The following is a 15,587-nucleotide window of genomic DNA, read 5'->3' as shown; positions in this document are numbered from 1 at the left end:
AGAGAAGGCTGACTGCTGCAACCCTGTGCAAAGCTTGGGGTGGGTATATTTTCAAGTTTAGTGTCCAAGATCAAGGGAAGTAATATTCCCTCTCTATTGTGCCTTGGTCAGACCACAACTGGAACACTGTGTCCAGTTCTGGGCAGAAGAACTGAAGGGGTTATTGGCAAGCTGGAAGGTGTGCAGAGGAGGGTGACCAAGATGATCAAGGCTCTGGAAACCAAGCCTTATGAGGAACGGTTGAAGGAGCTGGATATGTTCAGCTTGGAAAAGAGGAGACTGAGAGGAGACACGATAGCCAGCTTCAAATATCTGAAGGACTATCCCATGGAAGATGGAGCCAGCTTGTTATCTCCTGTTCCGGAGGCTAGGACCTGAATCAGTGGATTAAATTACAGTATGAGAAAGGAGATTCTGACTCAACATTAGGGAGGATATTCTGATGTTTAACAGCCATTCGACAGTAGAACGGACGTCCCTCAGATGGTGATGGACTCTCCTTCCTTGGAGGTTTTTAAGCAGAGGCTGGATGGCCACCACTCCTGGGCAACCTAGTAGAAACTCCAGCATTGCAGGGGGTTGGACTAGATGACCCTTGGGTACATTCCAACGCTACAATTCTACGATTCTCCCCATTCACGAGAGTTTCAGAAACACCCTATGCTGCCAAGTTTCCCTCAGGCTCCCCTTGCCAACTTGGGGAGTGCGGGGGAAGCATTCTAACCCCAAACCACTGCAATTCCTCCTTTTGATTCCGGTACCAGCCCCTACCCCCAAGGGTTGGTATGATTGCGGGAATCTGGCTTTAACCACCTATCTGTTTCTCGTACTACTTTCTGCATTTTGGTGCAAGGGAGAGAGTCCGCCCCTCCCCTCTCTCTCCGTCCCCCCAACCCCACATTTTGCTCAAAGTCAAAGCAGCTTTCCGGGAAATCAAGCTGTTGACCGAGGCCATATTTTCTGGCTTTGAAAGAGAGAGATCTTAGGGGAGAGAGTTCTCATCTAGCGTTTCAAATCCCTTGAAATCTCCTTAATCTTGTTATTGCAAAGAATTCAAGCTTCTCTCTCTCTCTCTCCACCCCCCCCCTTCACTCTTTCTACGAGCCGGATCATTTGACGGACGAAATCGGCCAAACATCTGCTGCATAGACCAGAGGCCTCCCCTGCTGCCGCTGAAGTAATTGCAGTTCAACAGAAGAGGCATACTGTTGCTGCTTGCTTCTTTAAACAAAAAGCAAAAAACAACTCAGGTGCTTAGTAAAAAAAAAAACCCGCTGGGATCCGGAGAGGATTACAGTCTCCTGGAAATTCTTCTGCAGCTGGGTTCCAGCTGAGGAGTTAATGGTCGTGGGTTGTTCGTTTTTTTGCTCCCACAGTCGTGGAATGCCTAAAAGACACCCACATTTAAAGCACAACATGCGCCTCCCCCTCTCGCACAAAGGCTGGGAACCATAGTTTGCACAGGGCGCTGGGAGGGGGGTAAACAACAGTTCTCAGGATGCCCGGAGAGGACAAACGTTGTCTCTGCTTCTGAGATGGGAAGCAGCACCTAGCATATTTCCTATACATCGGGGGTGGGGAATATTTTCTCAGCCCGGGGGGGGGGCTGCAATCCCTAACAGAAAACCTAATGTGCTCTCCCTAGGTGGGGAGAAGATGCAGGGGGAAGGCCGCAACCTCCCCCCCCCCCGCTCAACCCCACTTCCACACACAAAAGACCCTGGAGCCACTCCTGGGAAACAGCCGATTGTGCTGGCTGTTTGAAGGTGGCCCTGAATTCTCTGGAACTGGCATACAAATGGGGGAGATGGGGGAAAATTAACTATCGTAATATATAAATGCAAACTGCTATACCGATAAACACATGGGAGGGTTGCCTCCAACTGAGTTCCACTCCAGAGTAAACCCATTGAACCCAAGTTAGCCAAGACCTTTAACTGCAATGGGTCTACTCTGAGTAGGGCTGCAACCTCGCCTGCTCATGAATATGCCCAATTGCAAGACATAATCCCAAGGGAAGTGAGGTTAGGATTGCAGCCCAAGTCGTAAATTAGCAGTGTCCGTTAATGTACGTGGGTTTACTCAGAGTAGGATTTAGTTAGGTGCAAACCAAGGAAGTGAATGGAAGTGACTTTCTTAGGCCCACACCACACGCCGATTCCAATGTTAGTGGTACCCACGGAGATTAATGGACCAAAGGCAATTCATTCCAATGGGAATGTCACTGGATACAACCTAGTGGGTCTACTCTTGAGCAGAATTCAAGTTGGATACAACCATACCTGCCAAGTTCCGGAGGTAAAGATCCGGGATCGGCAGCGCGCGCATGACCGGAAGTTGCGTGACGCAACTTCCGGTGGCGCTTCGCCCTTCTATGGGCACCAGAAAATGGCGGCGCCGGCGCCGGAAGTCGCTTCCGCGCATTACCGGAAACACGTAAAAGCGACTTCCGGCGCCGGCGTCGCCATTTTCTGGTGCCCATAAAAGGGCAAAGCGCAACCGGAAGTCGCGTCACGCAACTTCCGGTCATCCGCGGAAGCAACTTCCGGCGCCGCCATTTTCTGGTGCCCATAGAAGGGCAAAGCGGCACCAGAAAAATGGCCGCCGGGCCGAAGTCGATTTAAGGGACAATACCGGGATTTTAACCTAAACGGGAGACCGCCGGGAAACGGTAAGAAAAAAGGAGTTTTCCCGGCAGATACGGGATACTTGGCAGCTATGGATACAACCCACAGGCTGCAGTCCTATAGGAGTAAATCCCATTGAACTCAACTGTGCTTACTTCTGCGAAGCTTATGCGCAGGACTGCAGCGAAACGAAACACACGGATTCAGTCGCAATTTCGACCGTTTTGCAAAAAGCCTTTTTGTTTCGAGAACTGTAAAACTGGAAGCACGGTTTGGAGATGAGACAAGCAGCACAAGGGACGCAACGGCAAAAGCCACAGATATGCAGAGAGGGGCAGGGTGAGAATGAACATGGGAGGAGGAAAGTGCAAACAGAAGGAAAACGGAAATATATATATTTGGGGGGGTGGGGAAGGTCGGGTGGCGCTGAGAGGAAGAGGGGAGGGGGACACAACCAATGAAACGGACAGGAACGAAAACACACAGGAACTAACTTTCAAGGTCAAACTCAGGGTCACTGAGGGGACTGCTCAGCCCAGAATCTGCAGAAAACAGGAAAACAAAAAACAAAACAAAAAAACAAAACAAAAACAAAATATATAGACTTTTATAAAAAAGGAAAAAACACTACTCAACCAAGAAAACAGAAAACAGAAAAAAAGCAACACAAAATTCGAGAGGAAATGAAAGGTGTTTGCTTCTTCTTTCCCCTCTCCCTCCGCCTCCCCACTTTTTTCTCCTTTTCGCAATGGGTTGGGGCTTTGTCTGTTTTTCGGTCACCACGTTCTTGGGTGTGTGCATGGGGGGAGGGGGGGCAGGACTTAAAACAAAAGAGCTGCTTTGTTTTATCCAGAATCTTATCCCACCTTAAGCCCCTTCGCCTCCCCCACCTACCAAAAAAAGCGGCTGAGCAAGGCCCTTGCAACGAAAAAACAATTGAATGCATATCTTGATGTCAAGGAAACACTGAAGAAAATTTGGAGGAGGCGACCCCCGCCCACTCTCCACTCTCCCGCCCCAACCACCAAAGTCTCTTTACATGTTAAGTTTTGCATTAAAAGTTAGGCATGGGCAAATCCGTTACTTTCTCCACTTCCTCCTGTTCAGCTCTCCACTTCGGTTTGCATAAAGAAAACCTCAATATAAAAACCATCAGCGTTTAAATGCATGTGCACTTTTCGCAATGCAATCTCCCCATAAGCAACACACCCTTTTGTACTGTCGTTTTCTTTAACGCATGCATTTCGTTTTTTTTTATTTTAATGACACTTCCCCCTGATATCAGGCAACTTTGGGGTGAAGAACTACAGTGAAAAATTTGGAGGAAGAGTGAACTGCAAAGGACGGCCATCTTTTTCCGGTTCTCAGGCTGTTTTGGAAAGTTTGGATTAGTAAGGGCTGCCTTTAAAGATGAACAGGACTGAATCCACGACTGAATCTGCTTCAACCCATGGCTGAAAACTATGGCCAGAAAAGCCACCTCGATTGGACTGCCACCATCCCTCTTGTATCATCTGGGCCTTTGAATCCCACCTTTGAATCCCACCTTTGAATCCCTAAGACAAAGGCTTTGGGACATTTCACAAAGTGACCTGTGATCTCGATCTCATGTAATCTGTGGCCCGGTAGCAGCAGGAATCCAATATGGGTACGACTTTCAGATATCCTCATATCTTAGGAACCTGTCTGTACCAACCTATCAGTGTTTATTTACCAAAGCCAGACTAAATGTATTTCCATCGGAAGTGCTAAATGGCATTCTGAGAGGCATCCCTTATCAGAATAGGCTTTTGTTTATGTTCTCAGGATGTCGATGGTATGAAGCATATCTTACTGCTCAAACCCTCACTGGCAAATCTGCCGGGAAAATCTGAAGCCTCCCATATTAAATATCTTTTGGATGACAGGTCTAATGATATTATACTGGCTGTGGCAAAGTTTCTTTCGGAAGTTAAAAGAAACAAAGATCATCATGCTCGAGACATAACAAAACGACTGCCTCGGTTTCTCTCTCTTTTGTAGTAGGCTGTCTTAACTGTATTTTGTTCTGAAATTGTTCTATGGGTCTTTGGAACACAATAAAGATTTATACGATACGATACTATGTTACAGTCATACCTCATGATACGGCTGCTTCATGTTGCGTCTTTTCAGGTTACGGACGCGCCAAACCCGTAAGTCCCGGAGCGGGTTACTTCTGGGTTTGGTGCGTCCGTAACCTGCGCGGATGCGCAGAAGCGCTAAATTGCACTTTGTGTATCTGCAGAAGCACCACATTGCATCACACGCATGCGCAGATGCAGCGCTTCATGTTGCGGCCTTTTCATGTTGCGAACGGGCTGCCGAAACGGATCCCGTACGCAACATGAGGTACCACTGTATATTATATTATATTATATTATATTATATTAATCTGAATCCCCTCCCTCCAACATTTGAGAGGGAAATACCAGTTCCTCTTGCTCTCTGATTTCTTCTCCCCCAGTGATCCTGCCAACATCACCAGCGGATGTGGCAATGATTCTTTTTCGTCCCTGGTACCACCTGTTTGCTCATTGTGCAGAAAGCCGCAATGGAGATAGAACCCTCTCCATAATAATAATAATAAATACCCTGCCCATCTGACTGGGATGCCCCAGCCACTGTAGGCAGCTCTTAACAAATATAAAAGCCAACCAGGTTGGGGGGCATCGTTGCCTCCTGTGGGAGGGAGTTCCAGAGATTAACTATGCACTGCATTAATGAAAAAGTGCTTCTGTCCTTTGGTTTGGCCAAAGCGAGGAGGAACATGCAAGCAGGCTGCAAAGGGGAAGAAGAGGAGAAGAAGAAGAGGAGGAGGAGGAGGAGGAGGAGGAGGAGGAGGAGAGTTTGGACTTGATATCCTGCCTTTCCTGCGCTTAAGGAGTCTCAAAGTGGCTAACATTCTCCTTTCCCTTCCTCCCCCACAGCAAACACTCTGTGAGGTGAGTGAGGCTGAGAGACTTCAGAGAAGTGTGACTAGCCCAAGGTCACCCAGCAGCTGCATGTCGAGGAGTAGGGAAGCGAACTTGGTTCACCAGATTACGAGTCCACCGCTCTTAACCACTACACCACTGTTGGCTCTCGAAGCAGGAGAAGCAGTTCCAGGTTGGACACCAGATTCCTCACCAGATGCCCAGAGATAACAAACGTCAACACATAGCCCTGTTCTCTGCTTCTGAGATGAGACGCGGCACCTGGCAGCTTTTCTATATGTCAGGGGTGGAGAGCCTTTTCTCAGCTTGGGGGGTGGCTGCCTCACATGCCATAAAGGCAAAATAATAATAATAATAATAATTCTATTATTTGTACCCTGCCCATCTGACTGGGTTTCCCCAGCCCTGCTTCTTGGGGCTGCATGCTTTCAGTGGGCAGGCAAACGAGGGGGAGGAGCAATGGATGCAACCCCATTGCCATAGGATTGTGGGTTGGAAGGGACACCCACGGTCATCTAGCCCAACCCCGTGCAATGCAGCAGGCTGCAACCCAGCCATGCAAAGAAAGCCTCAGGCGTTCCTACACAAGCTGCAGGGCAAAGCAAGAAAGTACATCCCGGGTTTGATTTGGGCAAAAGCGGCCGCTGGGTTGATTCCTGCAGGTGAGACACAAATGCCTGGAAGGCCACATAACAGCCTGTGGAATTAATTGATATTCCTTACGACTGTTATGCATGTACGTGTGAGCACACCTTCAAGCGAGTGAGGGTGTGGTATGTATGCACATTGAAAGCAAAACCCCAAACAAAACAACACAGGACCATTCCTAACCACACGCAGCACCCGGAAACCATGGAAAAAGCCAGGGTGAAAAAGTTTTTTGTTTTTGTTTTGACAAACAAAATCACTGGAAAAAACAGATAAAACCACATATTCTCTCCATTCTGGAGCTAGGCTTTTAAAACTCCCTTCCTCCTGATCTCCTGCTGAGTTCAGAGGCCTGGGGCTCTTAGAAATAAGAACTAGTTATCCACAGAATTGCAGAGTCGGAAGGGACCCTGAGGATCATCTAGCCCAACCCCAAAGGGTGCTTTTCCTTGACCCCCCCCCCTGCCTACAGTCTGATGCTGTTCCTCCCAGAATCCTCTTTGAGTCCTGGGGTGGGCCAGAGGATTCTGGAATCCTGGTCTGGATTAAATAACGGATCTTTCCATAGACAATACAACCCTTGGTTTCCCCCTTACCAGACCCCTCTCCTTCCAATTTGCTCGACTAAACCCAAAAATTTCTGGGAGGCGTTTTGGGCACTTTTTCTGGGTTCTCCATTTCCTGTTTCAGGACTGGGGAACCACCTAAAACACACCCACCTGGCAATCAACTGGCATCACTTGGGAAACGTCAGCTGATGGGCAAGGGAAAGGCTAAACTCCAGCTCCCATCGTCCTTGACCGTTGCCTATGCTGGCTGGGAAATATGGGAGCTGTAGTCCATCAACAAGGCTGAAGAAAAGTGGCCGTATCCTTCAACCTTGGGTCTCCAGAGGCTGCCGAGTTACAACTGCCATCACCATCGGCCAGCTTAGCCAACGCTCCAGGATGATGGGATTTGTATTCCAGCAACACATGGGAACCGAAGGAGCTATAAAGTCCCAATATCTTATCTATAGACATAATACACACATGTTTTGCATTCTTTCATTATTATTACAATAATTATTACAATTATTACAATTTATTGCAGGCTGTTTCTAATTCAGCAGTTGACCCAGCTAAGGGATGATGGGAATTGTAGTCCGACTCATAGAATCATAGAGTTGGAAGAGACCACAAGGGCCATCCAGTCCAACCCCCTGCCAAGCAGGAAACACCATCAAAGCATTCCTGACAGATGGCTGTCAATACTCTGCTTAAAGACCTCCAAAGAAGGAGACTCCACCACACTCCTTGGTAGCAAATTCCACTGCCGAACAGCTCTTACTGTCAGGACTCGAGACTGAAGAACACTGAATTAGTAATAAACAGCAGCAGCAGCAACAATTCAGTGCAAAACCTGTGTAATATATTTAGCCAGATATAAAGAAACCTTGGTGTCCTTCAGTTTTTGTGTCCTTCAGCTTTGGGTTCCCAAATGAATCTGGACTACAACCCCCATCATCCTGGAGCATTGGCTAATCTGTTTGATGACAATGGGAATCAGAGAATCATGGAATTGCAGAACTGGAAGGGACCCCAATGGTAGTCTAGAACCTCAGCTAAAGCGTGCCTGGCAGATGGCCATCCAACCTCTGCTTAGAAACCTCCAAGGAAGGAGGCAAAACATGAACCTGCTCTGAAGCCAGGGGTAAGAATGTGCCAATAACATCAGTTACAACAATAGCACAAATAATAGTAGCAGTAATAATAACAGCTGATCTAATTGTTATCAAAATCCTGATATAAAATTAATTAACTTTTCAGTCCTCCTTATGAGGTTGATTTCCCTTTAAGGGAACTTATTAATTTTTATATCAATCCCACACAAATGAAAGTTGGATTCTGAACTATGAATCCTTTCTAAACTTGGGTGCGCTTGCACTAGTCCACCTTCTTTTGGCGTAATTTATTGTGCTCCCACAAATTTGGCATCACTAATTTTGAGTTCCACTAGGCAAATCGAGGGTGGGGGGGGGTACATCAAATCGCACCCACAGCCCATCCAGGCACTAGAATTCCCACCCAGGCAGCCCTGCCTTGCGCCCTGAGGTTCTGCCAAGCGTTCCCTGTACACTTTCAGACTTCGCTGTTTGGTCATGAGGACTAGCACCTCGCCTTTAAAAAGCGAAACTAATAAATGAATTTTTGCATTTTTTTGTTTGTTCACTTCTGCATGGAGCGGTGCTGCCTAAACTTACCTACCTAAATCCAGAAATCTTTGTTTTAAAAACAAAACAAAACCAGAAAAGAAAATAAGTCATTAGAAGTCAAAAGGCAAGCTCACATATCGGCAGAAAGCACAGATAAAACATAATTGTTGAGCACCAGGAAAGCCAACAGCCCTTACTTACTTCCCCGGGAAAAAAAGGAAAGTATCAGTCAGAGCACCAGGCAGAGAAACGTATGGGATTTCCCCCTTGTGTTGCTCAATAAGGACTAGGAACTTGCTTTTTTAAAATTAAAAAAAGAGAGAAAAGGAACAGAAAGCAGAGCTTCTCTGGATCCTGTGGCCACCATCCCATTCTGCAGCTTTTCAGCGATCGTCAAATATCGCGGACGCAAACTGCCCTGACAAAGGTCAGCCATGATTTGCCGCCCGTTGCCAGAGGTCTCCCTAGCAGGCAAACATGCCACTGCTTCTTCCGCCCCACACGACCTGGGCATTTCCTCCTCCTACCTGAGATGTTGCTTGGCGACGGCAGCCGTTGCAAAGGCTGCAGGTATAGTTTGGCCGCACACTCTGGCTGGCAGCAACCAAGCCGGGTCGGTCTTTCTTCGAGTGAAGTTTCAGGGGGTGGGGGGAGATTCCGGGGGTGCTGGTGGCGTGCGGCCTGTTTACCTGGGGTCTGGAAGTTGATCCGCCTCATCTCGACAGGGTCCTTGGGGTGGTGGGGAGTGATCTCCGCGTTGTTCAGCATGCACTTGATGCGCGGCTCAGAGTCTTTTCGTTTGCTGAAGAGCAGGAGGAAGAAGAAGAAGAAGAGAGAGAGAGAGAGAGAGAGAGAGCACAGATAAAAGACAAGGCTTCAAGGAGTTGTGTGTAGAGCTGCACCTCTGCAGTGTTGGGGACCCCCTGGTGGCCCCCTCCAAATGTTGTCGAGCTCCAGCTCCCAGGAGTCATAGCAGCCAATAGTCTGGGATGATGGGAGTCAAGAGTCCAGCAACATTTGGGCCGAGGAAGGGGGAAGCCCCCTCCCCAACTTGGCTTACGCTACGCTTAAATGAAAAACAACAACAACGCAAAACTGCACATTACGGTTCCCAAACAGACTCCCCAAAGCAGTGGCAAATTTATTCTGACAAATCTGAGCAGGGCAAAGCGGATCTCATGAGGCAGGGAGTTCCACCGTCTAGATGCATTCTCCGGTGTTTCCCACAGCCGAGGGAACGGGCGTTAAAACTGGAAGCATGCTTGGCTTTGCTAAGTTATGGCTGCTGAATGTCAGGGTGGTCAGGGAGGCAGGATAATCCACAGGTCAGAATGAAGACTCGAGACTCAACGTGAAGTCACCTTTTTTTATTACAGTATTGAGAAAAGGAAAATGCAGCAGAGTTCACCTAGGCTCAACATTGAAGATGCTGCTGGGACCGGCATCTCCTCCAAGCGGACAAAAACTACGGCGAGGAGGAGGAGGAATCCCTGCTCTCGGATTCTCTGGTCTATTGGTCAGCAACATGCAAGGCTCTTTGTGATCTGGGAGTCCCCAGGCTCTTCCCCTACCCAGGACCTGTGGTTAAGACCATAATAAAAGCCTGCTGGATCAGACCAGGGGCCCACGAAGCTGTTACCCTCAAACCCCTAAACGGGGCCAATACCATCTCATCCTCCTTGCTTATCCGCCGAGATCAGCCGGAATGTTTTTCCTTCATGGATGGAGAGGGAACAATGGAAAATATCACCTAGGAAGCAACACCTAGTCTGTGGAACTCCCTGCCTCATGAGATCCATTTTGTCCCATCCTTTGTGATTTTCTGCCACCAAGCTTTTTCTTGTTACAGGCGAACTTTACTCTTGCCTTTTCTGTTTCACTAAATGTATCCCCCCCTCCTTTTCCTAGCTTTTGTTAAGCAGTGATTATCTTTTAACGGCACGAGCTGGAATTTAGATGTTGTTTGCGTACTGGTTTTAATTGCCTTGTGAGCTTCCCTTGCGTGTTCTATTAAGGTTGGAAAAGTGGGATATAAACAATGCAAATAAATAAAGATGAACACCACCCAAACCTATCAGGGTTTTGTTGTTGTTTTTTTCCCCAAAGAAGAAAACAGCAGCATCAACATACCGTACAAAACGTCAAATCTATTGTTGGAAGCCAGCAAGAGTGCCAGCAATCCAATAGCCAGCCACCCGGAAAGTCCAAACTTTATTGACTCTAAAGCCTTGAGAAATGGCTTGTTCTCCCCTTGAGGTCTCCTGAACTAACTGCAAATCAACTTTTATGGGAGAAGCCTGAGCTCTAGTGCGAGAGGAGAAATATGTGACCCCCAAACCACTATAATTCAAGAGCCTAGGAGTGTTGCCTGAAAACTGCCCTCTCCAACTGCAACCTGTTTTTTGGACAGGTTCCAATATCATTCTCTTTGCGTTGTCCCCACTCTTTACTCGAGGGTTAAACCTTGTTGGCACTTTTAGGAACAGCAATGTTTCAGTAGCTCAGCTGCAGCTTAAAGTGCCACGTTTGTTTTACTGATTGCCTTTTGGTTCCTAAGGTCCTCCTGACTGCCACCTGAATCAGAGACCGGGAGCTTTTGAAAACTCTTACCTGTCTGGTTTGCTGTCCAGGGAAGCAGTAAAAAACAAAGGGGGGAAAAAGAGGAGGAAAAGATAAAGATGATGTTAGTAAGAGTCGCCCTTCACACCCCTTCACCAGGACTCTCAACCATCTGAATTGTGGGAATCTTTAAAACAGTGGGGTCATACACTCAGAATCACAGAGTGGTAGAGTTGGAAGGGTCCCCCAGGGGTCATCTAGTCCAACCCCCCTTTGCAATGCAGGAATATCAGCTAAAGCATCCAGGACAGATGGCCATCCAAGCTCAGCTTAAAAACCTCCAACGAAGGAGAGCTCACCTCCCAAGGGAGTCCGTTACACTGTTGACAGCTCTTACCGTCTGAAAGTTCTTCCTGATATTTATTCGGAATCTCCTTTCTTGCAACTTGAAGTACCCTCTCCAGAGCAGGAGGAAACAAGCTTCCTCCATCTTTCATGTGACAGCCCTTCAAATATTTGAAGATGACTATCCTATCTTCTCTTTCCCAGGCTAAACATACCCCAACTCTCTCAACTGCTCCTCCTAAGGCATAGTTTCCAGACCCTGGATCATCTCAGTCACCCTCCTCTGCACACCTTCCAGCTTGTCAACATCCTTCTTAAATGGTGGCGCCCAGAATTGGACACAGTATTCCAGGTGTGGTCTGATCGAGGCAGAATAGAGAGGGTATATTATTTCCCTTCATCTGGACGCTGCATATACTTCTGTTGACGCAGCCTAGGATAGCAGTAGCCTGTTTTGCTGCCGCATCACAAAGCTGGCTCACTTCCTTGGCTGGAGGTCATTCCTCTGCTTCGCCGCACTGACAGCAGCAAGAGTAAACCAGGATGGTTTGAAAAAGCCATCAAGGTGGGTGTGCCCTTGGGAGAGTCCCTGGCCCCTGGGACTCTCCCAAGGGCACACCCCTTGCTGGTCGGACATCCATATTATCCCTCACTGGAAATATGCCCTTGGACTCTGCTAATGCCTTCTGCATGCCTGGCCCGGGGGGGGGGGGGGAGAGATGGATGCCTTTGCAAAGAGAGCTGGAGGAGGAAGTGTCCCGTCCCCCCCATCCACAGCGTGTTCAGAAGCTGAACAGCTTAGGGTGGAGTTACCCTGTTACGAGATAATGACAAGAGAACCAGAAGGGAGGGAGCAGCTAGTTGACTCATCACTTGAGAGTGTGGGGGACCCCCACCACCACCACGGACTCGGAGGTCCAAACGTATCAGAAAGCAAAGGAGTCAGAGGGAGGGAGAAGGAACTTCCCGTTGGCGCCCAAAATGCTGCGGAAGCCAGAAGGAGAATTTAGAGTAGCCAACTGCCCTCCTTGCAGAGAGCTGTGTATCTGTGTTGCAACATGATGCTGTAATAAAGGGACTATAAATATATCAACTGCTTTTTAATTCTCAGCTGTGAAGTTACTGAAGGGAGGGGAGGACTCTCCACGACTGACAAGGAGGGGGGGTTGTTGTTGCTGCTGCTGTGCCTGGGGGTCCTGCTTATGGGGCATCGAGTGGGCCGCTGTAAGGAGCAGATGCTGGGCTAGATGCTTTCGCCTGATCCGGCAACTTGTGCTTGGATCAGGGCCTCACATGGATACAATTCCTTCCCCCCAAAAAGTGATGAGCCTAGGCAGGCTTTTTCCTTTGAAGTTCCTTTTCTTGTTCCTTCAGATACAGTGGGACCTCGACTTACGAGCTTTTTCGAGTTACGAGCGGAAAAAGTGGCCACGCACTTACAATTTTCTCAACATCCGAACGGAAAACCCGTTCGCGGCTAGATGCGGTTTCCTCGACTTACAAATCTTTCCGTTTCCAATGCATTCCTATGGGAAACTTGACTTATGAAGTTTCCGACCTACGAGTGTGCATTCGGAACGGATTAAATTCGTAAGTCGAGGTCCCACTGTACCTCAAGGGATGCCGCAAGGAAGGTGGAGCAAGCTTGTTTTCTGCTGCTGCTCCTCCGGAGGGCAAGACCCGAACCGATGGATTCAAATGAAAATAAAGGAGGTTCCGACCAAACGTCGGGAAGAACTTTCTGATGGTAACAGCTGGTTGACAAGAGGAACCAAACGGGCTCCGAAGGTGGTGGAATCTCCTTCGCTGGGAGGTTTTTAAGCAGAGATTCTTCGGCTGCTGTTCCCGCAGTGCGGGGGGGTTAAATTAAGACGAACCTTTGGGGCACCTTCCAGCCCTACAATTCTACAATTCTGTGAAAGATGTCAGGATGGTCAGCAAGAAAGGTCCCATTGTCTGGGTCCAGGATGGTTTTTCAAATTGGATTCCAGGCTGTGTGTTGAGGTTCCTGCATTGCAGGGCGTTGGAGTAGATGGCCCGGTGTGTGTGTGTGTGTGTGTGTGCATGGTGTAGGGGAAAGGGCGGAGCTTGTAGCACCCTGACAAATGTCATGAGCCAAAGGTCAAATTCTGTGCGCAAGCAAAAATCTGTGCATGCTGCGATTTCAGGAATAAATCTTAAGTGCAGAGTGTGTGACTGACGCCTTGCAACAAATTGTCTCTGGTCATGGCAGCTAAAGGAATACCTTACCCCCCCCCCCCAACAACCTCCCACATTTATTTATTTATTCACTGATTTGATTTATATCCCATGTTTCCTCCAAGGAGCTCAGAGAGTGGCAAGTACATAATCTCTGTGTTCCTTCGCTTTATCCTCACCACATCCCTGTGAGGTAGGCCAGGCTGAAAAAAAGAAATGGTCTGGTCCCCACGGTCACTCAGTGAGCTTCATGTGGCTGAGTGGGTGGGATTCGAACCCTGGTCTCCCAGGTCCTAGCCCAGGCACCCTCAAACTGCGGCCCTCCAGATGTTTTGGCCTACAGCTCCCATGATCCCTAGCTAACAGGACCAGTGGTCGGGGAAGATGGGAATTGTAGTCCAAAACATCTGGAGGGCCGAAGTTTGGGGATGCCTGTCCTAGCCCAATACTCTAACTCAGTGGTTGCTGAACTCTTTTTGAGCCACTGCCAGTCCTTGGTTCCAAACTCATCCCCAGTGCCTGGTACCCTATAAAAAAAAGCATTATTCAAAGTTTTGCACGCCCCCGCTAAGGAAGATAGTAACGCAATGGATTTCAAAACGTTCATGATTAAATGCACTCTGAGTTAAAAGTACAATGAAAACAGCTTAGTTTATTTAACTCCATAAAATAGATGAACTCAAGACTCTAGGGTTGGAAGGGACTTCTAGAGTTATCTAGTCCAACCCCCAGCCATGCAAGAATCGCAGCTAAATCACCTGCGATGAACCAGATGCAGCCGGTTCTCGTTTCGCTGTGTCCCCGCTTGCACCGTACATTCATGAGTGAGATGCCACATTAAACGTATTAAAGGTCACAGTCCTGGCTTCCCCCACCCCAAAGGATTCTAGGGGGTGTAGTTTGTTAAGGGTGAAGAGAATCGCTTGCAGATCATTCGCACGAATCTAGCAGAAGGAAGGAGCCATCTTGCGCCAGGTCCAAACCTCCTAGTCTTCTGCCAAAGATTTTGGTCTGCTCTCCAACACTTCAAAGGTTAGAGCGCTTTAACAGTCGACCCCTTTCCCCAGGGAACTCTGGGAATTGCAGTTCTGCGGGGTTGTCTCCCAACAGCTCTTGGCTCCTTTAGCAAACTACAGTTCCCAGGATTCATTGGCGGGAGGGGGGAGCCATTATTGGTTTTATCAGGGGTGCCCAAACTTTTTTCAAAAGAGGGCCAGATTTGGTGAAGTGAACATGTGTGAGGGCCGACCAAAGTTGTTGAGCTTTTTTAAGGATTTTACCCCAGGACATATACTGCCACGGGGGCCGGATTAAATTGACCAAGGGGCCGAATTAGGAAGGGACTTTGGACATGCCTGTTTTAAGTGATGGGATCCAGCTTCAAATGTATAGCAGTGCCTGGATATAGTGACCCCAGCTTTTGGGAAGACCGAGAGTTGTTTAGAAGACCTCCAGTGCCCCCTGCCTCCCAGTACACCCCCTCAAGATCACCCCACTGACCCACAGGGGGCAGTATCCCCCATTGCCCTAACCACTGCACCGCACAGCCAGCAGCATGGGGGTAAACAGACATGCTTTTGGAGGCGCAAAACGTGCATGCAAAACCCACTTACTTTTTGTAGAGGAGGATTGCGATGACGATGCAGATGATGAAGACCACGGCTAAGACCGGCCCAATCACCCAGATCAGTCCCTCCTCTCCGTCAATCTTTGGCTGTGGGTCCGGGTTGTCTATCTGGATCGGGTCAGAAAAGGGGCTGGCAGCGTATAACTGAGGGAGAGGGAGAGAAAACAAAGGAGAGCGAGGGAAGGGAATCAGTAACAGTTGCGCAGGCAACGGGAGATGGCATCTTACGAAAGGTGCCGAGGGGTGGAGTCGCTTAGAATCAAAACAGTTGGAAGGGGGACCCCTAGGGGTCCTCTGGTCCAGCCCCCAGCAGCAATGTAAGAATTGCAGTTAAATTAACAGTGGTGTTAAATGAACGCTGGTGGGCGTTCTGCAGGGGTCTGCGATGGCAAGTATACATTTGAAACTAAACAAAAAAACTTGCTGGAAAGGGT

At 48.4% G+C, this 15,587-nt stretch overlaps 1 protein-coding gene across 5 annotated transcripts in view; it reads right to left on the bottom strand.

Annotated features, from left to right (window-relative positions):
- The window catches only part of PTPRS (protein tyrosine phosphatase receptor type S), a 282,909-nt gene that overhangs the window by 37,010 nt on the left and 230,312 nt on the right, over positions 1-15,587 (bottom strand). For 3 of the 5 annotated variants that reach the window (XM_088672957.1, XM_060275383.2, XM_035118881.3), the window contains 3 exons: positions 15,140-15,297; positions 9,113-9,225; positions 3,122-3,169 (listed from right to left, as the gene is read on the bottom strand). In XM_088672957.1, the coding sequence (XP_088529083.1) occupies positions 3,122-3,169; positions 9,113-9,225; positions 15,140-15,297 (319 nt within the window). The remainder of the gene's footprint in view (positions 1-3,121; positions 3,170-9,112; positions 9,226-15,139; positions 15,298-15,587) is intronic. The other 2 variants (XM_035118880.3, XM_060275384.2) reach the window with 1 other exon arrangement.

This window comes from Zootoca vivipara, chromosome 6 (genome assembly GCF_965207765.1).
Source record: "Zootoca vivipara chromosome 6, rZooViv2.hap1.1, whole genome shotgun sequence".
NCBI classification, from domain to species: domain Eukaryota; kingdom Metazoa; phylum Chordata; class Lepidosauria; order Squamata; family Lacertidae; genus Zootoca; species Zootoca vivipara.
This window is presented reverse-complemented; position numbering and strand designations above follow the sequence as displayed.